Here is a 26,990-nt window from a genome sequence, read left to right on the forward strand (position 1 = left end):
TTATGTAAATATCCTATCTTCAAAACAATCCAGTGAAGCAGATATTATTATCCTCATTTTCAAATGATCAGAGGCTTTGGTGAAGGGGTTTACTCATGTTCACTCAGCTAGTATGCAGCAGAGTCAGCAAACTCAACTCCACCTGAGACCAAAACCTCAGCCTAACCACTGCTTATCCATTCTCCTCCACACACCTGTCTTCCCCAACAAAGTGTGAGCTCCTATGGCCAGACACCACTGCCCCTTACTTATCTTTTTGTTTCCAGGGCATCACATGGGGGCTGCCACACAACTGGTAGTCATTACTGCATGTTCATTTGTTATGTCAGCCATTCACTCAGGGAAAGGTCAACATACTCTCACATGCTGGTGATGAGTACGTGGGGGTAGCATAACCTTTTTTGGTAAGCAATACAGAAACATCTACAAAAAATTAGAATTCACAGCCATTTCATGGATAGAAGTTGATCCATGGACTTACTTGCATAACTATGTAAAAACATCTCTATCAGGATGGTCTTTATTATCATTATTCCTATTTGTAGTATCTAAAAAACAGAAGCAACCTAAATAGCTATCAACAGAAGATCGGTTAAATAACTTAGAGCACATCAATGCTACGTAACCATTTAAAACACTGCGCTAAGTCTATGTGTTGCTATGAAAAGAATCCTATGGTTTATTAACAAGTGAAAAAGCAGGATGCAGAACAAAACGTAAAGTCCAATCCTATCTGTATATGGTTTTTAAAAGGATACAAATATATATGTCTAGGATACATAAGTATGTTAACACTGGTCACGTCTGGGGAATAGGCTGGGAAAAATATGCTTGAGTAGAACACTTAGCAGGCTAACCCACCTTGGCAAGAATAAAGGCCATAACCCCTAAGGAAGTATCTTTTAATCTTAATGGGCTGGGAGTTAACAAGAAGTAAATTACCATTCTCTGAAATGAGGATATATTCTAAAGCTGCTGTAAAAGATAAAATAGACAATTCTGGAACAGGTCCAAGGAAGCCTATCATGGGTGTACTTATCATTCAAATGAAAGGCCCTGTTATAAATCAAAGCTGTAGCTGGTTCTTCTTGTGTATTTAATTGAACACAAAATTACTGAAGAAAAAGCTTAACTTCGAGACCAGTGTACTTTTAGATACATGTGACTCAGTGCAAGTTCTTCCTTGGGAAAACGGGATAATGTTCCCATGCATACAATTACCAAGGGTACCTGTTTCATGAATAATGGTTTTAATGCAGTATGCTGTCAGGAGAGAGAAGAAAATCTAGGTAGTACAGCAATCTGAATGAATGAAGTGTGAAGAAAAATGGCACTTCAAAGGGCACTGGAGTGGAAACCAGAACTGGGTGACCTCCCATTATCATTAACTGTGTGCCCTTGGGGAAGTCACTTAACCTCCCTGGATTGCAGTTATCCCATCTGAAAGCAAAGACAACCAAGGTCAGTAAGGGTTCACTCTCTCTCCACAGTGCCGAACTCAGGAGGCAATGTTCTCAATTGTCCAGAGAGGGACATCACCCAAAACGCCTACAATGGCATGTGCAAGGTGAAAAGCACATTCCAAAATTACAACTGTTTTCATTTACTTTTAGTCCTAATAACTTATTTCAAAAGTTCAAGTACAATTAGTGAGAAGGATTTTTGTTAAGCTAAAGAAACATATGTTAAAGGTTTAGACACTTTCAGTGAGAAGGTAAGCTGTAACTCATATCAAAATAAGACGGCCAAATAGGATCAGCTCTGGAGCACAGTTCCCAGTGAGAGCAACGCAAAGGCGAGTGATCTCCACATTTCCAACTGAGGTACCAGGTTCATCTCAGTGGGACTCGCTGGACAGTGAGTGTAGCCCAAGGAGGGCAAACCGAGGCAGGGTGGGGTGTTGCCTCACCTAGGAAGTGCAAGGGACCGAAAGACTCCCTAACCTACCCAAGGGAGGCCATCGGGGACTTCGCTGGACACTCCGGCACTCCAGATCATATAGTGCGCTTTACAGTCCACACAGATCAGGAGATTCCCTCCAGTGCCGTGCGGGTTTCCAGCACAAAACTGGGCCACCATTTTACCTCACAACTGGAACACCTGCAAGACAGATTTTCCATTTCCCTGAAAAAAGGTGGGCTGAAGGCAGGGAGCAGTGATCTGGCTCAGCGGGTCCCACCCCCACAAAGACCAGCAAGCTGAAACCCACTGGCTCGAGATTTTCGCTGCCAGCACAGCAGTTTGAGCCTGACCTGCAACAGTCCAGCTTGGTGGGGGGAAAGACGTCTGCCATTACCGAGGCAGTCGCCATTACTGAGGCCGTTCTAACCGTGCCTGTGTAAGCAAAACTGCGAGGAAGTTTACACAGCAGATGAGCGGAGCCCACAGCAGCTCAGCAAGGCCTTTACAGGCAGACTGTGACTAGATTCCCTCCTTGCTGGGAAGGGCATCACTGAAAAAAGGCAGCAGCCCATCAGAAACTTGTAAATAAAGCCCCTCCTTCCCAGGACAGAGCACCTGGGAAAAAGGGCAGTTGTGAGTTCCACTTCAGCAGACTTAAATGTCCCTGCCCAGCAGCTCTGAAGGGAGCAACGGAGCTCCCAGCACAGCACTTGACCTCTGATAAGGGACAGACTGCCTCCTCAAGTGGCTCCCTGACCCCCATTTATCCTAAGACACACTTCATACAGGAGAGCTCTGGCTGACATCTGGTGGGTACCCTTTTGGGACGAAGTTAAAAAAAAAGGAATAGGGAGCAATCCTTTCTGTTATGCAGCCCCCACAGGTGATTCCCAGGCAAGCAGTCCTGTAGCAAAGGGGCCTAACTGTTAGAAGGAAAACTTAAAAACAAAAAGAAGTAACTTCAGCATCAACAAAAACGACGTCCACTCAGAGACCCCATCCAAAAGTCACCAACTTCAAAGACCAGAGGTAGATAAATCCATGCAGATGAGAGAAACCAACACAAAAAGGCTGAAAACACCAAAAACCAGAACATCTCTTCTCCTCCAAGGGATCACAACCCCTCACCAGCAAGGGAACAAAACTGAATGAAGAATGAGTTTGATGAACTGACATAAACAGGCTTCAGAAGGTGGGTAATAACAAACTTCTCTGAGCTAAAGAAGTATGTTCTAACCTAATGAAAAGAAACTAAAAACCTTAAAAAAAAAGGTTAGACAAAATGCTAACTAGAATAACCAGCTTAGAGAAGAACATAAATGACTTTATGGAGCTGAGAAACACAGCACAAGAACTTCGCGAAGCATACACAAGTTTCAACAGCTGAATTCGTCAAGCAGAAGAAAGGATATCAGAGATTGAAGATCAACTCAATGAAATAAAATGAGAAGGCAAGAATAGAGAAAAAAAGAGTGAAAAGAAATGAACAAAGCCTCCAAGAAATATGGGATTATGTGAAAAGACCAAATCTACATTTGATCAGTGTACCTGAATGTGACGGGGAGAATGAAACCAAGTTGGAAAACACTCTTCAGGATATTATCCAGTAGAACATTCCCAACCTAGCAAGGCAGGCCAACATGCAATTTCAGGAAATACAGAGAACACCACAAAGATATTCCTCAGGAAGAGCAACCCCAAGGCACATAACCATCAGATTCCCCAGGGTTGAAATGAAGAAAAAAATGCTAAGGGCAGCCAGAGAGAAAGGTCAGGTTATCCACAAATGGAAGCCCATCAAACTCACAGCAGATCTCTCGGCAGAAACCCTATAAGCCAGAAGAGAGTGGGGGCCAATATTCAACATCCTTAAAGCAAAGAACTTTCAACCTAGAATTTCATATCCAGCCAAACTAATCTTCATAAGTGAAGGAAAAATAAAATCCTTTACAGACAAGCAAATGCTGAGAGATTTTGTCACCACCAGGTCTGCCTTATATAAGCTCCAGAAGGAAGCACTAAACAGGGAAAGGAACAACCATTATCAGCCACTGCAAAAACATACCAAATGGTAAAGACCATCAACACAATGAAGAAACTGCTTCAACTAAGAGGCAAAACCACCTGCTAGTATCACAATGGCAGGATCAAACTCACACATAACAATATTAACCTTAAATGTAAATGGCCTAAATGTCCCAATCAAAAGAATGGCAAATTGGATAAAAAGTCAAGACCCACTGGTGTGCTGTATTCAGGAGACCCATCTCACGTGCAAAGACACACATAAGCTTAAAATAAAGGGATGGGGGAAGATTTACCAAGCAAATGGAGAGTAAAGAAAAGCTGAGGTTGCAATCCTAGTCTCTGATAAAACAAACTTTAAACCAACAAAGATCAAAAGAGACAAAGAAGGGCATTACATAATGATAAAAGGATCAATGCAACAAGAAGAGCTAATGATCCTAAATATATATGCACCCAATACAGGAGCACCCAGATACATAAAGCAAGTTCTTCATGACCTACAGAGAGACTTAGACTCCCACACAGTAATAGTGGGAGACTTTAACACTCCATTGTCATTAGACACATCAATGAGACAGAAAATTAACAAGGATATCTATGACTTGAACTCAGATCTGGACCAAGCAGACCTAATAGACATCTACAGAACTCTCCACCCCAAATCCACAGAATATATATTCTTCTCAGCACCACATCACACTTACTCTAAAATTGACCACGTAATTGGAAGTAAATCACTCCTGAGCAAATGCAAAACGTGGGTAATAGTCTCTCAGACCACAGGGCAATCAAATTAGAACTCAGGATTAAGAAACTCACTCAAAACCACACAGCTACATGGAAACTGAACAATCTGCTCCTGAATGACTACTGGATAAATAATGAAATGAAGGCAGAAATAAAGATGTTCTTCGAAACCAATGAGAACAAAGACACAACATACCAGAATCTCTGGGACACATTTAAAGCGTGTCTACAGGGAAAGTTATAGCACTAAATGCCCACTTGAGAAGTGAGGAAAGATCTAAAATCAACATCCTAATGTTAAAATTAAAAGAACTAGAGGAACAAGAGCAAACAAATGCAAAAGCTAGCAGAAGACAAGAAATAACTAAGATCAGAGCAGAACTGAAGGAGATAGAGACACAAAAAAAACCTTCAATAAATCAATGAATCCAGGAGCTGGTTTTTTGAAAAGATCAACAGAATAGATAGACCACTAGACAGAATAATAAAAAAGAAAAGGAGAAGAATCAAATAGATGCAATAAAAAATGATAAAGGGGATAATACCAATAATTCCACAGAAATACAAACTACCATCGGAGATTACTACAAACACCTCTATGCACATAAATCAGTAAATCTAGAAGAAATGGATAAATCCCTGGACACTTACACTCTCCCAAGACTAAACCAGGAAGAAGTTCAATCCCTAAATAGACCATTAACAAGATCTGAAATTGAGGCAGCAATTAATAACCTACCAATCAAAAAAAAAGTCCAGGACCAGACGGGTTCACAGCTGAATTCTACCAAACATACAGAGAGGAGCTGGTACCATTCCTTCTGAAACTATTCCAAACAATACAAAAAGAGGGAATCCTCCCTAACTCATTTTATGAGATCAACATCATCCTGATACCAAAATGTGGCAGAGACACAACTAAAAAAGAAAATTTCAGGCCAATATCCATGATGAACACTGATGCGAAAATCTTCAATAAAATACTGGCAAACTGAATCCAACAGCACATCAAAAAGCTTATCCATCACAATCCAGTCGGCTTCATCCCAGGGATGCAAGGCTGGCTCAACATATGCAAATCTATAAACGTAATCCATCACATAAACAGAACCAAAGACAAAAAACACATGATTATCTCAATAGATGCAAAGAAGGCCTTCAAAAAAATTCAACAGCCCCTTATGCTAAAAACTCTCAATAAACTAGGTATTGACAGAACATATCTCAAAATAATAAAAGCTATTTACGACAAACCCACAGTCAGTATCATACTGAATGGGCAAAAACTGGAAGCATTCCCTTTGAAATCTGGCACTAGACAAGGATGCCCTCTCTCACCACTCCTATTCAATATAGTATTGGAAGTTCTGGCCAGAGCAATCAGGTAAGAAAAAGAAATAAAGCATATTCAATTAGGAAAAGAGGAAGTCAAACCGTCTCTATTTGCAGATGACATGATTGTATATTTAGAAGACCCCATCATCTCAGCCCAAAATCTTCATAAGATGATAAGCAATTTCAGCAAAGTCTCAGGATACAAAATCAATGTGCAAAAATCGCAAGCATTCCTATACACCAATAACAAATAAACAGCCAAATCATGAGCGAACTCCTATTCACAACTGCTACAAAAAGAATAAAATACCTAGGAATACAACTAACAAGGGATGTGAAGGACCTCTTCAAGGAGAACTATAAACCACTGCACAAGGAAATCAGAGAGGACACAAACAGATGGAGAAACATTCCATGCTCATGGTTAGCAAGAATCAATATCATGAAAATGGTCATACTGCCCAAAGTAATTTATAAATTCAATGCTATCCCCATCAAGCTACCAGTGACCTTCTTCACAGAACTGGAAAAAACCACCTTAAACTTCACATAGAACCAAAAGAGAGCCTGCATGGCCAAGACAATCCTAAGCAAAAAGAACAAAGCTGGAGGCATCATGCTACCTAACTTCAAACTATACTTCAAGGCTACAGTATACAAAACACATGGTGCTGGTACCAAAACAGAGATATAGACCAATGGAACAGAACAGAGGTCTCGGAGGCAATGCCACACATCTTCAACCATCTGATCTTTGACAAACTGACAAAAACAAGCAATGGGGAAAGGATTCCCTGTTTAATAAATGGTGTTGGGAAAACTGGCTAGCCATGTGAAGAAAGCTGAAACTGGACCCCTTCCTTCCACATTATACAAAAATTAACTCTAGATAGATTAAAGATTTAAACATAAGACCTAACACCATAAAAACCCTAGAAGGAAACCTAGGCAGTACCATAGAGGACATAGGCATAGGCAAGGACTTCATGACTGAAACACCAAAAGCAATAGCAACAAGAGCCAAAATAGACAAATGGGACCTAATTAAACTTTAGGAGCTTCTGCACAGCAAAAGAAACAATCATTAGAGTGAAATGGCAACCAGCAGAATGGGATAAAATTTTGGCAATCTACCCATCTGATGAAGGACTAAAATCCAGAATCTACAAAGAACTTAAACAAATTTACAAGAAAAAAACAAACAACCCCATCAAAATGTGGGCTAATGATATGAACAGATACTTTTCAAAAGAAGACATTTATGCAGCCAACAAACATGAAAAAAAGCTCACCATCACTGGTCATTAGAGAAATGCAAATCAAAACTACATTGAGATACCATCTCATGCCAGTTAGAATGGCGATCATTAAAAAATCTGGAGACAACAGATGCTGGAGATGATGTGGAGAAATAGGAACACTCTTACACTGTTGGTGGGAGTGTAAATTAGTTCCACCATTGTGGAAGACAGTGTGACGATTCCTCAAGGATCTAGAAATAGAAATACCATTTGACCCAGCAATCTCATTATTGGGTATATACCCAAAGGATTATAAATCGTCCTATTATAAAGACACATGCACATGTATGTTCACTGAGGTACTGTTCACAATAGCAAAGCCTTGGAACCAACCCAAATGCCCATCAATGATAGCCTGGATAAAGAAAATGTGGCACATATACACCACAGAATACTATCCAGCCATAAAAATCGATGAGTTCATGTCCTTTGCAGGGACATGGATGAAGCTGGAAACCATCATTCTCAGCAAACTGACACAAGAACAGAAAACCAAACACCACATGGTCTCACTCATAAGTGGGTATTGAACAATGAGAACACATGGACACAGGGAGGGGAACATCACACACCGGGGCCTGTTGGGGGTTGAGGGGCTAGGAGAGGAATAGCAGGGGGTGGGGAGATTGGGGAGGGATAATATTAGGAGAAATACCTAATGTAGATGGTAGGGGATGGATGTAGCAAACCACCAAGGCATGTGTATACCTATGTAACAATCCTGCATGATCTGCACATGTACCCCAGAACTTCAAGTATAATAATAATAATAAAATATATATATCATATCATATAAGATCTTATAAGCTCTTATTTCTTGTCTTAATAAAAGTTAAACATTCTCATAGACATGTTGACAGTCACTGGTGGGACCAGTGGTGTTAGAGTCTCTACAGAATATTACTAAAATTACCCAGACTGCCAGAAAATAAATGTTATTTAAGCTGCACTGCCCACCCCCAACAAAAAATAAAAAACAAACCCAGAAACTGGATTGAGAATATGTATTGACCCAGCAGCTGTTATAGGTTTGACCTGGCACTCGGGCTCAGGAAACAATGTAAGTATTACTCCATGTACTTAGCCTTACAGAAGGACACAGAAGAGGAGATACGGCAGGTTCAGCATCTTTATCTCACCCAGGGCCCAGCACCTGCCTCGCTACACCACTTCTTTTGCCTCCTCACTCACACAGGGTGCAGCAAGAACGAAGGTGCACAGAGGTCACAGAGAAGCTGCAACCTCCATTTCCTGCCCATCTTTTATACAGATCTAGCTCTGCAGACCCAAGGCTTCCATGCCAACTCACAGCTCCCAATTCAGGTGTAGTAGCACACAGTAACAGGCAGGTACAGGTACATCCCACGTTATCACAACTCTATGGCTTCCCCAAAACTAGTGCTGAGAGAAGATAAGTTTCAAGTTTACTCCCCCAGGCGGGCCCAGCTTAGTCTGGGACTGATGCTAACTCTTTACTCACAAATATAAAAAATGTTGCTTGGGTGCAGTGGCTCACACCTATAATCCCAGCACTCTGGGAGGCCAAGGCAGGAGGACTGCTTGAGGGCAGGAGTTCAAAATTAGCCTGGGCAACAGAGTAGACCTGTCTCTACCGAAAACTTAAAAATTAGTCAGGCATGGTGGTGTGCATGTGTAGTCCTGGCTACTCAAGAGGCTGAGGTTGGAGAACCACTTGAGCCAGGAGTTCAAGGTTACAGTGAGCTAGGATGACACCCCTGCACTCCAGTCTGGGCGACAGAGTGAGACCTTGTCTCTAAAAACAAGTTTCAGTGCGTTATAAAACAACTAACCCTGGTATACTTCTTAAAGTGTCCCTGGGAATATGCATATAGTTTTTTATATCCAGCTTTTCTCTCATAGCTATGAAGTGTTGATCATCTACTCATTTATACAGGCATTGTTTGAATTCGAAACTGTTAGCTTCACCTCAGGAAACTTTTACTAAAAGTCTACAACATAAACCACATGACTAGGTACCAGGGATACAAATGATTTAGAAGAAGGCCTCTGCTCCTAAAGAGTCTAAGTCTATCAGCAAAGAAAAGGGATATACTGAAGGACGCAGTGGCTCGTGCCTGTAATCCCAGCACTTTGGGAGGCCGAGACAAGCGGATCATGAGGTCAGGAGTTCAAGACCAGCCTGACCAACATGGTGAAACCCCATCTCTACTAAAAATACAAAATTTAGCTGGGCATGGTGGCGTGTGCCTGTAATCCCAGCTACTCAGGAGACTGAGGCAAGAGAATCGCTTAAACCCAGAAGGCGGAGGTTGCAGTGAGCCGAGATCGTGCCACTGCACCCCAGCCTGCACAACAGAGTGAGACTTCGTCTCAAAAAGAAAAAAAGAAATAAAAGAAAAGGAATATACTTCCAAAAAGAATTAACAAAACATATATGGTAATATATGTAAAGTGCCAAGTACGTAAGAATTAGAGAAGAAAGGGACTAGTACATCGCAGGTAGCCAAGGAAGGTTTGGGGGAAAAAAATTCTGCTTATTGTTAATAACTGCCATGTATTGATCCGTGACTACTTGGCAAACTGTACTAGACACTTTACATACATCATCTTACTTTATCCTCTCAACAACACAGTCAGCACTGTAATTATCTCCAATTTTCACATGGGGAAATTTGTACTTTGAGATGTTAACTAATTCTGCCCAAGTGGTAAAGGCCAGATTCAAACTCAGATCAGTCTGACTCCAAAGCTAGTGATCTTAAGCACCAGACTAGAAGAGACTATCTTGAAGAAACACAATACATTCTAGCCTGCAAAATGGTCTAACATTATGCTATGCTTGACCACTCATCAGCAGCAAAAACAACGGCAGCCACAGCAGCAACAAGGGCATTTTCACTGAGCACCTACTATGTGTCAAACAGTATTCACATATTATCTCACTTAAGCTCTATAACAGATACATAAGGTAGGTCTGAATCCACTTACAGATAAGAAGACTGAAACTCTAAGAAGTTAAGTGATCTTCCCAAGGTAACACAATTAGAAAGGAGCAAAACTAGAATTCAAATCCAGGCTGGTCTGATTCTCAAATCCATATTCTCTATTACTAGGAAATACTGTCTTCCAGCAGAACACTCTGGCTGAAATAAAAACTGTACCAAGGAGGCTTACAAGTATTAAAGGTAGAAAGGCAGGTAAGAAGCCGGGCGCAGTGACTCACGCCTGTAACCCCAGCACTTTGGGAGGTCGAGGTGGGTGGATCATGAGGTCTAGAGATCAAGAGCATCCTGGTCAACATGGTGACACCCCGTCTCTACTAAAAATACAAAAATTATCCGGGCATGATGGCGCATGCCTGTAGTCCCAGCTACTCTGGAGGTTGAGGCAGGAGAATCACTTGAACCCAGGAGCCAGAGGTTGCAGTGAGCCGAGATCGCACCACCACACTCCAGTCTGGTGACAGAGTGAGACTCCGTCTCAAAAAAAAATAAAAAAACGAAAAAAGAAAGGCAGGTAAGGCCCAGAAAGTGGCCTGAACGTTTGGATTTCATCCAATGTCCCTTCTTCTGGCAACAACCAGCAGGAACCATCGTTTGCTCAGCTATACAGAGCTATCCAGCATACAGAAAGGCTTGAATAGGGTAGAAGACCTGTACAAAAAGGTACTTTGAGAAAATTAATATGGCCAGGAAGCCAATTGAACAGATATGAAGAATGAAAACTGTAGACAAAGAATTCCCCCAAAACTGGAATTAGAGAAAGACAGGTGATAAAAACATGACAAAGAAAAATCTGGTAATAACTGGATGGTGGGAAGGAGGCAAGGATAATTGCACGTCTACAAAGGAGCTTCTAAAAGAAACATGAAAAACACAAAAAGAATAATAAGAATGAATTTAGACATGCCGAAAATAAGGAACAGTGAGATATCTAAGTGTTCAACAGAAGTAGAGAAAAGCTAGAAGTTCAACAAAAAGTTGAACAGGACGGCACAAAGGAGAGGGCCCTGTTACATGCCAGCACAGACCTGTTCTGTGAGGTCAACGGACTAGTCAACTCCACAACAGCGGGGACCAGTTCCATGCTGTTCCCTGCTATGCCCCCATCACCTCCCACAGAGCAGGTGCTCTACACATCTTTTCTGAACAAAGTATTATGACCCAATTCAAATTTCTCCAGCCTCCTGCGGATATCATGACTCTATTAAATGCCTTGATGAAATCCATACCCGCCATCTTTTATTACATTCTTGCAGGTGCCATGCACCCCTAACGAACAAAGAAATGAAGTCAACGTGAGTTACTCACGGTGAACCAATCATAACCCTCCCAAAAGTACTGATGGTGAACAACCTAGAAGGGCTGTTCAAAGACTCTGTCCTTGATGACGTCCCACTCAATTACTTTAAAATGTTTTATTTGAGGACAAGAAAGTCTTCATTATGATCATTAAGTTATGGCTCAGGTACCCAAACATAGATATTGATTCCCACAAAGACTACAGGAAGATCATAAATTAAAAATCAGCATCTGGGCACAGTGACTCACGCCTGTAATCCCAGTACTTTGGGAGGCCGAGGCAGGCAGATTGCCTGGGCTCAGGAGTTTGAGACTAGCCTGGGCAACATGGTGAAACCCCATCTCTACTAAAATACAGAAAATTAGCCAGGCATGGCAGTATGCACCAGCAGTCCCAGCTAATAGCTGAGGCAGGAGACTTGCTTGAACCCCGGAGGCAGAGATTGCAGTGAGCTGAGATCACGCCATGCACTCCAGCCAGGGCAACAGAGCGAGACTTCATCTCAAAAAAAAAAAATTAGCACTGGCAAAGCTATGACTGCAAAAGCTTATTATGTTCTGCAGAATTTCAGAAATGATTGACAGCATAGGTGAGTTTGGTTTTTGACTCGCCAGTATCCACTGCTCTTGTTCTGGAAACACAACACTCACCCTACTCTCAGCTCAGTGATTTAAGTAGGGCTGCTGAGATGGGTATATGACCTGGTCTAAGTCAATTGGCACTTCTTTTCTTCCTGATCACAGAGAATGGGTCAGGGAGGGGCACATAAGACCCAGGCCTAAGCCAGTCAGCCTATCCCATATCTCTGGCCATAGTGATTAATTTCAAGATGCTCGCTTGGGTCAAGGAGAGTTAGGAGCAGAACAATAAAAACAAAGTTGTTATTTATTGCTGACAGTAAGGATGCCATGGAACTAGAGCTGCCATGGGCCACCACGTGGCACCAGAAAATGAAACTAACATAGATGGAAGCAAAGCCAAAAGGCAGAGATAGACTGGCTCCTAATGCCACTGATCTAGCCAGCCCTTCTGTGAACCTTTCAGTCTCTGGGCGAATAAAATCTCATTTTTGCTTAAGTCAGGTTGAATCAGACTATACACTTGCACTGGAAAAATTCCTGGCTAATCTAATTGCCCAAGCAGCCCTTATCTTAAATATAAACTTGGGAAAGAATCAGACCCTCTGTTTCATTTAGCAATCTATTTCTTTTGCTATTTATATAATACAAGAATAGCCCATGGGAAATCTTTGCTTAGGAACTTATAATTGCAACTGAAGACACAAAGGCTCACTCTTCTAAGCTCTGATAATGTGAGCAAACAAGAAAGATAAACAGACAACAAAGGCTACACCAAGGACAGTCTGTCTCTGATCAGCTTGTCACAAACACAGTGAAGCCAGATTTATGCTTAAGCACTGAAGTTGCCACATTTTAAGTTGCTGATACAAGTAGAAATCTGCAGCACAGAGTGTGATATTAGGAGACAACAAACAGCCGAGACTGCCTACTCAAACATTTCCATAAACAACAGCAGTGAGCTTTGACCCCAGACTGCAGTTTTGAGAAACTACTGGTATAATCCCCTATCCCTTTCCAACCCAGAGTGCAAATATCTAAAAAGAAAAACACATGAGGGGAAGAAAGCCACTGTTACCAAAGCTACAGCAGGGATAAATACTATGGAGGAGAAAACAAACGAACGACCAGTTGTGGGGTTTTTTTTTGGAGGACCTTTTTCTATTCAGGACCATATTCTAAATTTCTATGTTTTTAATGTTCAGTATCTTTTCATTTGACACTTACAGTTGACATATACTACAGGTTAGAATATTCTGTTTACATTCATTTTCTGTCTCACCAGCTACAGTGTGAGTCCCTTCAAATCAGGACCTTATCTTTCCGTGCCTAAAATAGTGTGTGACACAAAGCAGATGTGGAAAATACCTGCTGAAAATTATCAAAATGTTAACCACTTGGCTAGTAATGAGTTTATCTTATAAATAATTCTGACTTACTTGCTTAAAATTAATAAATTACCATTTATTCGATAGCTCGTATGTGCCAAATGACATGCTAAAAACCATAGGCTGGGTGCAGTGGCCCACGCCTGTAATCCCAGCACTTTGGGAGGCCAAGGTGGGCAGATCATCTGAGGAGTTCAAGACCAGCCTCACCAGCATGGTGAAACTCTGTCTCTAGTAAAAATACAAAATTAGCCAGGGGTCATGGTACAAGCCTATAATCCCAGCTACTCGGGAGGCTGAGGCAGGAGAATAGCTTGAACCCAGGAGGCAGAGGTTATAGTGAGCTGAGATCACGCCATTACACTACAGCCTGGCGACAGAGGGAGACTCCGTCTCAAAAAAAAAAAAAAAAAAAAAAATCAACCCATACATAAATGATTGACTGAGTTATTTGGATTGAGGTTATCCTAACCAGGAAGTGCAAATAAGTTAAAAGGAAAAATCATGCTTCTTCCTTCGTCTTTTCACTGCTGTACTTGAATAGAGCTAGAAAAAAATGCAGGGAAGTTCAAAGTGATACACTTTAGCTCAACCCAAGGAAGATGTTCTAGAAGAAGCAGAGCTGTTCTAAAAGGAATGAGCTGCCTCTAGAGGAATTGGTTACTGGAGAAAACCAAGTAAAATTTCAATCAGCAGGCACATTAGAGATGATGCAAGCATTGGAGGAGCTGTTAACAGGGTCAGCTGGGATTGGGACAGTATCCTGGGTTCCACCCTTAAGCCTGCGAGTAGCTGCATTGAGTTTGAACAAAGTCAGTGGCTATAATCTCCTGTCTTTCCTTATCTGTAAGCCTAGACTGCTCTCCAACACTCTGTATCCCTTATCATTTCATTGCCTTAAAATGCTTGCAGTCTTTCCCCTTGAAAATATGAAGAGTTTTAAAATGCTGGCATTCATCTGGCCTACTGATGCAGAACATGACGGAGGTAGATCTGAACGTATTTTTGGTGCCTAAACATCTAGCAAAGCCCAAGATTGGATGATACAGGGAAAGTGAAACTAGCAATGTACATAATCCCTACTGTCATGAGTCCTTGACCCTCTCCCCTCCCGCTCCGTCATACTGACTTTATAGGCCATGGTGTTATGTTGGAAGGGGCAGAAACTGAGCAAAGACTGCATAAAGTTGTGCTGGGGCTTCTTTGTAGCCATTTAAGTCTTAGTAAAAAATATACATCTCTAAGATGGGTTTCAGGCATTATATTAAAAAAAAAAATGCCCTTAGCTTGTTTTGCTTTCAGCTCTTTGCCTGTTTCATAATGATAAAACTTCCCAAGCAGCTGTTGGCCAGAGAACAGCATGTATTAAGACCCAGCAGTAGAGAAGGCAAAGTGGGGTTGAGAAACAGAGATACTCAGAGTGGTTGGAACTCAGACTATGAAGTAAGGAGTAAAAAGTTGTGAAAATAGAAAGAAAAGCGGGGCCACGATCAGGAAGAACCTCATTAAGGAGTGTTTACTTCAACCTAAGGGCAATAGTAAGTCACAGAAAGACTTTAAGGACGGGAAAGAAGCAGCAAGTTTGTGTTTTCAAAATCTTGTTTCAATTACTTTTAAATAACCAATAGAGAGGGAAGAGAGGATGCAAGACATGGAGAGAAAGAACAGAGATGAGGCCTTTCCGGGAACACAGGCAGGAGAAGATGTCAGCTTACACCGCAGCAGTAGCAGTGAGTTGGAGAGAAATGGACAGATTCAAGAAATATGCAGCAAGTAAAATCATCAGGACTTAGCAATAGACCCGATGTGAGGCATAAGAGAAAGAGGGGGTCAGGGATGACCTGGACATTTCTTTTTTTTTTTTTTGAGATGGAGTTTCACTCTTGTTACCCAGGCTGGAGTGCAATGGCGCGATCTCGGCTCACCGCAACCTCCGCCTCCTGGTTTCAGGCAATTCTCCTGCCTCAGCCCCCTGAGTAGCTGGGATTACAGGCACGCGCCACCATGCCCAGCTAATTTTTTGTATTTTTAGTAGAGATGGGGTTTCACCGTGTTGACCAGGATGGTCTCGATCTCTTGACCTCATGATCCACCCGCCTTGGCCTCCCAAAGTGCTGGGATTACAGGCATAAGCCACCGTGCCCGGCGACCTGGACATTTCTAGCAGGGTCAGCTGGGTGGTTGGTGGTGCCATCTACTGAGATAAACACACGTTAGGTAGTCGAGGTTGAGGGGACAAGGACTCAGTTTGGAACATCTCATGTTTGGGATGTGCATGTGACATCCAATAGAGATGTCCAGAAAGTAGTTTTTAGGTCTAAGCTGGAGATATAAGTGCTCATTAGCATTAATAATAATATGCTCATTAGCAAGCCAACCATAACTGAAACCGCAGGAAATAATTATTAAGGGAAAATATATAATCCAACCCACAAGGTTAGAGCAACAATATGTGAGAAGTCAACTATATTATTCATTTACACTTCACAGTTTTCAAAAGGCATCACATCCTAAACCAGGTAATACAGGTGTCTTGGAACACAGGCAAAATACAAATTAATCCCTACAGGAAAAGTGACTTCTGACCCACACATGACAGGTGGATCTCAGCTCTAACGACCGGTCAGAATCTAACAATATCCTAACACCATAATACTCACCTGTGGACAAGGCCTCCTCCCGAATGTCGCCCTCACCAGGTTGAGGAATATTCCAGGACGTTTTGGGAAGTGAAGAAATTTCCTCTGGTGATTCTATTCTCACCATATCCATGTGATTGCTCTGGAACTGGTACCGAGGGATGAAGCAGATTTTGCCTTGCCGGAAAATGTCCTTGATGATCTCTTCCGTCTCAATTTCATCTTGCATGCTCAGAAAGATGGAAATTCTTTTGGACTTTTGATACTGACTGTGGGCAATCACCTAAATGGGAAATTATGGCAATTATATTTTCCAAGACTAAATTTAGCAACTCCCCTTAACGTTTCTCCTTTCTCTCTCAGCCTTCTCCAATTTCTTTAAATATTATAAAGAAAAAGAAAGGGCAGAGTGATACAGCGGGTCAGTGTTGCATCCTGAAGCCTGACTTTTAGTTTGGGACCCAGCACTTACCTGCTCCTTTATCCCTTCCTGGCACGCCCACTCTGGTAGGTGTGAAAACTCATTAAAAGGTCACTATGGAGACAAGCTGTCTTTCTAGAGAATTCCAGGCTTGATTCCCACCTACCCACTTGAGTAGTCTTTGGTCATTTCACACGCTTCCCCTGGAGTCTGCTTTATCTCTGAAACTTGGCTCCCACAAGCTCCTCTACTCCTTGGATTGTCAGGCTTCTCTCTCCTCCCAAATTCAACCCATTTAAAGCCCAATGCTGGTCCTAACTTTTCCTAACTTCTGCAGAACGCTTACTACATTTAGAGTTAATATGTAACTTAATAATGATGTAGTCATGAATGGATCACGAATTGTTTCATGTGCCCTAAATGTGGTATCCCTAACCGGTCTATGCACTGAGCTCTCTGAGGCAGAGAACATGTCTTACAATTCTCTCTTAGCTCTACCAACCCCAACCCATTTCCTAAAATTCATCTGTTCAACTGAATATTAAAATATTCACAATTATGAGGTGGGGGCAGATCCTGATGAAAGAAACCATATTCAGCTGAATCATTTATCAGGCAGGAGAAGGGAACTGAGCTTTGCTCATCATAGAAATGTCAACATTCTCAGGAACTTATCCAGACTCAGAAGTTAGCCCTTAGCTCTCTTTTTCTCTTTTTTTCATTTTTTTTTTCTTTTTTCTTTTTAAAGACAGGGTATCCCTCTTTTGCCCAAGCTGGAGTGCAGTGGCGCAATCTGCAACTTCTGTCTCTTGGGCTCAGGTGATCCTCCCATCTCAGCCTCTGGAGTAGCTGGGACCACAGGCACATGCCACCATGTCTGGTTGATTTTTTGTATTTTTTGTGGAGACAGTGTTTCACCATGTAACTCAGGCTGGTCTCGAACTCCCGAGCTCAAGTGATCCACCCACCTGGGCCTCCCAAAGTACTGGGATTACAGGTGTGAGCCACTGTGCCTGGCCAGCTCTCTTTTTTTCCTTTCCTTTTCTGCTCTTCCCTGTTCTCCAAACTGAAAAGAAAAAAATACTTTTATTCTTTATAAGACTTCTTAGAAATTTTGTTATTATTACATATTTGTAAGCCATAAAAGTAGCTTATAAATATGAATGGCAGAAAGATACAGGAACAGAAAGTCAAGTTATCACTAATAAAAAAGGAAACACAGAAATTAAGTAGATAGAGCACATCAAACTAGTCCAAGGAAGAAAGTTAACTCTCACACTCTGAAAAGTTACAAAATTGTTTTGAGGCCTGAAACAGGCAAAGAAAGGAAATGTGAAACCCAGACTTGGGCAGGCCTGGGGTTATTGGCATCCAAGTACTATATGAGAAATTTAGGTATCCTTTTTACTCTCTTGACAGCAGAATATAGAAGATCAAGAGTTGAATAAGCAGTAATAAACATCAGTTAACACTTAGTGTGAGACTGTGCACACACTTATCTTCCTCCCTCAAATTCCATTTATATGATGGTAAAGAAACACAAAAAAGAAAAACCATTACAGTACTGAGAATAAGAGAACAGAGACCTGACTACTTTCTGTAAGACAAAGAGTGGATGGGACAGTATTTTACTGACAAAACAGCAGTAGATCACAACACTCAGCAAGAAGGATACAGGTCAGGCAGAATCTATTCCTCCCTTGGAATCCCAAAGCAAACCATAAAGGCAGAGGAAATCCCCATTAGCTATGACACCTTCAGTCACAAATATGTACCGACAATAAAAGATCATCACACGTTCTGAAAAGCAAAAATACAAAATAGACAGATGGGAAAAAAAAAAAACAAGAAGGGAAGAAAAAATGGACAGAGATGACAGATAATTTTTTGAAATTCTAATTCGTTTTCTCAGACAAACTCAAGAAGATAATTGCATTTCTTTAATTTTTTTTTTTTTTTTATATGGAGTTTTGCTCTTGTTGCCCAGGATGATCTCAGCTCACTGCAACCTCTGCCTCCCGGGTTCAAGCGATTCTCCTGCCTCAGCCTCCTGAATAGCTGGGATTACAGGCATGCACCACAACACCTGGCTAATTTTGTATTTTTAGTAAAGACAGGGTTTCTCCATGTTGGTCAGGCTGGTTTCAAACTCCTGACCTCAGGTGATCCACCCTCCTCGGCCTCCCAAAGTGCTGGGATTACAGGCATTTCTAAAACAACAGACTGCTCCAGAGAGGAAGCAATCAGAGATTTATGAAATAATCACTGGGAACTAAAATTGTGATTAGCAAAATTAAAACAACTTAGGAGAAAGCCCTGGAGTAGAGGAAAAGGCAAAAATAGAAAAAATGAAAAAAAGTTCAGAAGATCAATCTATGATTTTTATTATGTGATTAACAAGAGTTCCAGAAAGACCCAAAGGAAAAGAAATAATCAAAAGAGATACACTTGGCTCACGCCTGTAATCCCAGCACTTTGGAAGGCCAAGGCGGGTAGATCACCTGAGGTCAGGAGTTTGAGACCAGCCTGACCAACATGGTGAAACCCCATCTCTAGTAAAAATACAAAATTAGCCAGGTACGGTGGCACATGCCTATAGTCCCAGCTACTTGAGAGGCTGAAGCAGAACCACTTGAACCCAGGAGGCAGACGAGCTGAGATTACGCCACTGCACTCCAACCTGGGCAACAAGAGCGAAACTCCATCTCATAAAAAAAAAAAAAAAAAAAAAAAGAAGAAGAAGAAGATAAATACTAGTCTTCATACTGAATGGGGGCCAAGGGGCCATGGGGGCTGAGCAGAACAAGGAAAATAATTTTAAATTTGAAATTCAAACTATCAATCAAGTATAAGGGTAAACCATTTCCTAATGTATATTTAAAAGTTTACCACCCTCATAGATACGTCCTCAAAAAAAATTATCTGAAGATATACTCTAACAAGATGAAGGGAAAAGAATCCAAGAAAGACAAGGATGCTGGACTCAAAAGCAGCCCTAACTCAGAAGTGGAGTAACGAGGAACCCCAGGGCAATGGCTGTGCAATGGGCCAGGGGCAACCAGACCACAAAAAGCAAGAGGCTGGAGTGTTTTCAAAAAGAGAGTGGATTTACTTTAACAGACAATGAAAAAGAATCTATTGATAAGATAAACCCATATTCTCGATTTGTCAAAAAAAAAAAGGAAAAATAAAGGCAATCAGAAGCTCCTGGAGAAATACACAACTAAATTAGACACATGCTCCAAATGAGAACAAAGCAAAATAGAGCATGGTTTTGAGCAATTATGGGGAAAAGAGAAAGCTTTGGTGCTGACACTTGGAACGTTACCTTACGAGCTACACATATCTAGTGACATAAAGTTAGAGGTCTTTTCTTACATGTTTAATCATACAACTTGGTTCTGTGATCAATACCATCTATAGAACAAAAATACAAGGAATAATTCAGTGCTTTACATATTTTTGTAAATACTGTTTACTGTAAATACTATTTCCTGAAATCTCAAGTTTGGAAATCGGTCACAAATACTCCTCAGTAGACTCATAGTTACAGAACAAAGTTGAAATATTACAGAACTTGACAACATAACAATACAGATGTCAGAAACCGACACAGGGAGTAGAAAATACAGTGAGTAAAAGGGCACCAACTTCCTCATCTTAGTTAGGGACTCAAGATACGACATAAAGCTGAATTTCTTTACCATATAAATTACTTCTCTTGACAAATTTCTAAATTATAAAAAGGTGCAGTGCCAGTAAGAATAAATACGCTTTTCTAAATGAAAAACATAATTTAACACTTTTATTGAGCATTCACTATGGCAAAACACTACACAGTACACTGATGTTTCCAGCAATGATCCATTGGTTAGTCATGAAATCAACAATGGGCTACAATCAGAATTTTTAAATGAAATAGAATAGAAAATATTAAAGTTCAAGTTGGACGCAGTAGCTCATATCTGTAATTCCTGCACTTTGGGAGGCCAAGGCAGGCAGACCATGAGGTCAAGGGTTCAAGACCAGCCTAGCCAACATGGTGAAACCGCAACTCTACAAAGAATACAAAGATTAGCAGGATGTGATGGTATGTGCCTGTAGTCCCAGCCACTTGGGAGGCTGAGGCAGGAGAATCACTTGAACCTGGGAGGCAAAGGTTGCAGTGAGCCGAGACTGCATCACTGCACTCCAGCCTGGGTGACAGCCTTTCTCCATCTCAGGAAAAAAAAAAAAGAATATTAAAGTTCCTTGTATGTGGTAAGAGCTGTAAAACAATAATGTATTTATTACTGAGGGTCATGGGTCTGCTTTTTAATTTTTCTCTCTCCTCCTCTAATGCCATGTCTCAGTTGTCATTCTATTGCTGTCAGTAATTCTGTATCTATGTAGCTACTATTCCCATCTATAGTTTATGAATTCTAATCTTCTATGGACAAAGACACCACAGAAGATTAGAAATTGAATTCACCTTTATTTACCCCATGCCCCTCCAAAATTTGTTCCAATTCCTACATTCCTTATGCCCAAGGTTAAACACCATTATATCGAAGCTCTAAATTTTGGAATCATAGGTCACTCCCCTCCCCTTCCAGTATTCTCTAACCTCTTCCAATCAGTTGCCAAGTCCTGCTGTTCCTCATTGAACAGTCTCCCATTTGCCTCCTTCCCCCCGCCTCCCGCCCGCCTTCTTCACTGCCCATGCTCTCGTTTGCATCTTTTTCATCTTTCACTTGAACTGGCACAATAGCCCCTTACTGGTCTCCGTATTTTTTTTCCTTTCTTCTTTCCTCAACCCATTATCCAAATGCCGCCAGTACACTCTTCCTAAAGGACACATCAAAAAATAAGTAAAGCACTGAGTACATCCCTTTACACACCTCTTTAACTCTCACAATACACCTACAAGAGTGATACTATCCATTTTATAGACAAGGAACCAAAGGTTCTGAGAAATTTGTCCAAGACCATACAGTTAAAAAACAATGGTGTCAGATTAAGCCCAGATCTGTGTAGTTCCAAAGTCCAGGCTAAACTCTATTCTGTCATCTCTTGCCTAAGTATCCCTACTCACATTCCCCTATCCCATCTTTCCCTTCACCTGACAAAATTCATCTCTTGTTCTCCAAAATTCATCTCAAACATTTTCCTATAGAAAGCTTTCCAGGCGAAGATGGCTGATGATTAGCAGCTCGGCCACGTACCTCCCAGTGAAAGCGCAAAGAACGAGAGGACGCCACACTTTCAGACAAATATTTGTTGCTCACGGACCAGGAGATTCCCAGTGGAGGAGCCCCACGGGTCGCCAGGGCGACTCTTGTGGCCGGCGTGGTGGTTTTGCTGGTGCCTTAGCACACCAGTTCTTGGTGCAGAGTCCGGAGATTCCCGGGCAGAAAAGCACCATCAATCTTAACACCACTGTTTTGGCCGGCTCAGTGGATTGCTCAGATCTCGGCGCAGGGAATCAACAAGTTGGACGTCAGAGACCCAGTTAGAAAGCCGGTAATTATAAAGACGATAGACGGACAAATATATAATGAAGGGAAGAAACCAGCGTAAAAAGGTAGAGAATACTCAAAATCAGAATGCCTCTCCCTCTACAGGGGATTGCAATTCCTCATCAGTAACGGAACAAGGCTTAATAGATTACACGTGTGTTCCAATAACAGAAGCAGGTTTCAAAACGTGGGTGATAAGAAACTTCTGTGAATTAAAAGAACTTGTTCTAACCCAATGCAAAGAAACTAAGAACCTTGAAAAAAGGTTTGACGAACTGTTAACGAGAATGGACAATTTAGAGAAGAATATAAGTGAATTGATGGAGCTGAAAAACACAACACGAGAACTTCGCGAAGCATGCACAAGTTTAAACAGTCGAATTGATCAAGCAGAAGGAAGGATATCAGAAGTCGAGGATCAGCTCAGTGAAATGAAACGAGAAGACAAGAATGCAGAAAAAAGGATGAAAAGGAATGAGCAAAGTCTCCAGGAAATATGGGACTATGTGAAAAGACCTAATTTACGTTTGATAGGTGTACCTGAATGTGATGAAGAGAATGAATCCAAGTTGGAAAATACTCTTCAGGATATCATTCAGGAAAATTTTCCCAACCTGGCAAGGCAGGGTAATATTCAACTCCAGGTAATACAGAGAACACCACAAAGATATTCTTCAAGAAGACCAACCCCAAGGCACATAATCGCCAGATTTATTAGGGTTGAAATGAAGGAGAAAATACTAAGGGCAGCCAGAGAGAAAAGTCAGGTTACCCATAAAGGGAAACCTATCAGACTTACAGCAGATCTCTCAGCAGAAACCCTACAAGCCAGAAAAGAGTGGGGACCAATATTTAACATCCTTAAAGAAAAGAACTTTCAACCCAGAATTTCCTATCCAGCCAAACTAAACTTTATGAGCGAAGGAAAAATTAAATCTTTTGCGAACAAACAAGTACTTAGAGAGTTCACCACCACCAGACCTGCTTTACAAGAGCTTCTGAAAGAAGCACTATACATATAAAGGAACAACCAATATCAGCCTTTCCAAAAATATATCAAAAAGCAAAGAACTTTAACACAATAAAAAATTTACATCAACTAATGGGCAAAACAGCCAGCTAGCATCAAACGCCGGTATTAAACCTACATATATTTTAATTGGATAAAAAGCCAAAACCCATCGGTATGCTGCATCCGGGCCCATCTTACATGCAACAATACACAAAGACTCAGAGAGAAGGAGGAAGATTTACCAATCAAACAGAGAGTAAAAATAAACTAATAAACAAAAAGCAGGAGATGCAATTCTCGCCTCTGATAAAGTAGACTTTAAAGCAACAAAGAACAAAAGAGGCAAAGAAGGACATTACATAATGGCAAAAGGATCAATGTAACAAGAAGAGCTAACGATTCTATAGATCAACGAGATAGAAAATTAACAAGGATATTCAGAACTTGAACTCAGACCCGGAGCAAGTAAACTTAATAAACATTTATAGAACTCTCCACTTCAAATACACAAAACATACATTACCACCTCACACCTATTCCAAAGGTGACTATATAATTGGAAGTAAATCACTTCTCAGTAATCGCATAGCATTTAATAGGTTTAAATTAAATATTGGTTGGCTGTTTGTTTGTTATCTTCTTCCCTTATTCCTTCCTGACTACATCATTAAGTATAATTATCAGTATAAAAGAGCTTTTCAATACCCATTACTAAATTGCATTCTAGCCTGGGCAAGAAAGCAATACTCCCATTCTCTCTCCCTCTTTCTTTTCCTTCTCCCTCCTCCCCATTCTCTCTCTCTCTTTCTCTTCCTTTTTCCTCCTTCCTATTCTTTCTAAAAAAAAATAAATAAATAAAAAAAATAAATAAAACCAAAAAAAAAAAAAAAAAAAAAAAAAGAAAGCTTTCCAGGCCGGGTGCAGTGGCTCATGCCTGTAATCCCAGCACTTTGGGAGGCCAAGGCAGGCAGATCACTAGGTCAGGAGTTCGAGACCAGACTGGCCAACATAGCCAAACTCCATCTCTACTAAAGAGACAAAAAAAAAATTAGCTGGGCATGGTGGGGGGGGTGGGGGTGCATCTGTAATCCCAGCTACTCGGGAGGCTGAGGCAGGAGAATCCCTTGAATCCGAGGGGGGAGGAGGCTGCAGTAAGCCAAGATCATGCCACTGCACTCCAGCCTGGGCAACAAGAGCAAGACTCCATCTCAAAAAAAAAAAAAAAGAAAGCTTTCCAATTCCCCCTCCCCAAGGCTATGTTTCCACAATATTACAACATTGGTGTTTACCTTTATCATATATCTGGCTTCAGTGCAATTCTTTATTCATGTCTGTTTCCTCTTCTAGGCTCTCTGCTCCTTTAGAGCAACAATCCTATCTTTTTCATCTCCACAACGCAGTGCATGGCCAAGTGTGCACTACACAGGTGTTCAACATATGTGAATGAATCAGCTAAATTTTAAACAACTACATAGTAAGGACAAGAGTCTATATCCTTTAAATCTACTAAAACACCCAGCAGTGCTTCCTCATAATAGCTAAAATAATTCTGTTTGAAAGAACAAATTAACATCCGTATAGATTCCCTCGTGCACACCTACATACATGAAGAGACGGGTGAAACGAGCATATTTGCTTTACTGCTTTAACCCATGGGTACCTTGAATTTAAGTAAATAATGGATAATAGAACAGCTAAGGATAATTAAGAAAGCCTGATGGTAAAACTAATTCCAAGTAACATCAAGTCTACAAATATCCGCTAGTATCTCTGAGACATGATGTTGGGAAGACAGATCATCAGTCTGACTTACAAAAGAATTACAAATATGTACTTATTCAGGGGACATTAAATTTTTCTTCCCCTCATGTCTAACAAAAATGAGTCCCCAAAAACTCTTTAGAACACGCCTTCACGACAGCATATGACTGCCATTTTATTGACCAAAAAAAAAAAACAACCTGCCATTACATAGACAGACTGAAAATACATAGCAGTGGAGTCGGTGAAAGTCATAAAACCGAGGTCTGCTAACCAACAAACAGGGACCCTCACTTATTCCTCAAACTTCTCTCTTCTGCTTCCTACGTTCTTGGGAAGCCTGGGTATGATAGCCACGTCTTCCTTTCTTTCACTCAAAAAACAGTATTTAATGCTGAGGCCCTGGAGCTCGGGAGACACAGCCTTAGCCCTCCATATACTTAGTGGAGTGCAGTCCACATCTGAGTTCCGCCCTTTGGCATCTCCACACCTGTTTTGGTGCTCCCCGTTTGAAGCACCTGCATCTTTCTCTGGTCATTTACTGACATAAGCGGAGTCTTACTCGTAGCGCTTTATCCTTAGGACTCACCTGGCGCTCAGGTGTTCACCCATCTCCTCTACCACAAATCTCTGTTCTCACCCTGCTCTCACCACAGTACCGTCATCCCTACTGAGGAGTTTTCAAGCAACACAGATGCCACTCATGCAAACGAACTGTCCTCCCAGAGAGAAATCTGTCAACCACCGCCGCCCTCTCCCTCTTCAGCCCCGCAAATCTCATCTCCGGCCCCTCTACCCGCCATAGTTCCCGAGAGCATCTGGACCAGAACGAGGGCACGCGCGGGCGCCGGGGTGGGACGTGCGCGCGCCAGGAGGGGGACGTGCGCGCCTGGAGGGGGACGTGCGCGCGCCTGGAGGGGGACGTGCGCGCGCCGGGGCGCCTAGCCCAGCGCCTGCGCGGAACCTGCATGGGTCCGCAAGCGCCGGCCGCTAGGCCTTCAGTAGGTCTGACTGCCTCGGCTTCCGCTACAGGCGGTCTCGCACCTTCTGGGTAAGTACGCGGGACTGGCGTAGCCGCTCCTCGGCGCTCATCGCCCGCAGACGCTGCTTCAGCTCGTTCCGCAGGCTCCGCTTGGCGCCGCTCACCGCTGCCGCTGCCATCTCGCGCCCAAGCCGAGTCCGATCCCGCCCTCGGCGCCCTCGGGTTCGGTCCCCGCCCCTGGCCGCTCCCAGGTGGATACGCGGCCTAGGGGAGGTTCTGGTCTCTGGGAAGCGCCCCCTAGCCCGCTTCCGGGTCGCGGGCCAAGTGCGGGCCGCGCGCTTCCCTCGCCCCCGGCCCTTGGGACCCATTCCTCGTACGGCCCCGGTGGTCCGGCCCGCCCTCCCCGGCTAGCGGGATTCGTGGTGGGACGCCGTGGCTGCCCTGCCGCCTGACCTCCCTGGGCCCGGGCCCTCAGCGGGACTGCGGGGATGGTAAAAGCATCTGGCAGTATCCCCGGTGCCTGGAATCCCTTGTACTGTACAGTACTGGGGCCGCAGGGGCCAGAAAAGAAGGACAAGGCAGGGGAAGGCAGTACAGGCAGCGAAACTATCACGATTTCCTTCCTGTGCAAACATCAGAGCAGTTACACAAAGTTACACACGTGTGCTACACACCTGACACAGCGTGTTTTCTACTGAACACTGTAGGCAGTTGTAGCATCACGATGCGTGTGTATCTAGACGCAGAAAAGGCCATGTGTTGGTTGGCTACCACATCAGTGGGTATTAGGAATTTTTCAGCTCCGTTATCTTAAGAGACCACAGTGGTTGATGGAAGTGTCTCCTTATGTGAGGAATGTATAGATGATGCATAGCAGCATTGTGTAAGAAACACAGTATGACCTACATCTGTAATTGTAATTTTTGGTAGCCACATTTTAAAAAAAAGCAGGAAAAATTAATTTTTAAGATTTAAAAATAATTATTTCAATATGTAAATCAATATCAAATCACTAAGATTTTTTTCCATAACCTTCAAAATCCAATTAGTATTTAGTATTTATAGCTCATCTTAATTCAGACTGGCCACATTTCACTACCATAGTGGACAGGAA

The 26,990-nt window shown here is 42.1% G+C and overlaps 1 protein-coding gene across 7 annotated transcripts in view; it reads right to left on the minus strand.

Moving 5' to 3' along the window:
- MTHFS (methenyltetrahydrofolate synthetase) overlaps window positions 1-26,055 on the minus strand; it is a 40,990-nt gene extending 14,935 nt beyond the window's left edge. Inside the window, exons 1-3 of one of the 7 annotated variants that reach the window (XM_012466914.2) lie at window positions 25,484-25,687; window positions 24,423-24,551; window positions 16,224-16,485 (exon numbers count right to left, since the gene is read on the minus strand). In XM_012466914.2, coding sequence (XP_012322337.1) covers window positions 16,224-16,485; window positions 24,423-24,431 — 271 coding nt within the window. In that variant the 5' untranslated portion in view covers window positions 24,432-24,551; window positions 25,484-25,687. The other 6 variants (XM_012466913.2, XM_012466915.2, XM_064366121.1 and 3 more) reach the window with 6 other exon arrangements.
- Between the last annotated feature and the right edge of the window lie 935 nt (window positions 26,056-26,990).

The sequence above is a fragment of the Aotus nancymaae genome, unplaced genomic scaffold, assembly GCF_030222135.1.
Source record: "Aotus nancymaae isolate 86718 unplaced genomic scaffold, 86718_ANA_hifiasm-v0.15.2.pri h1tg000064l_0, whole genome shotgun sequence".
Lineage (NCBI taxonomy): Eukaryota > Metazoa > Chordata > Mammalia > Primates > Aotidae > Aotus > Aotus nancymaae.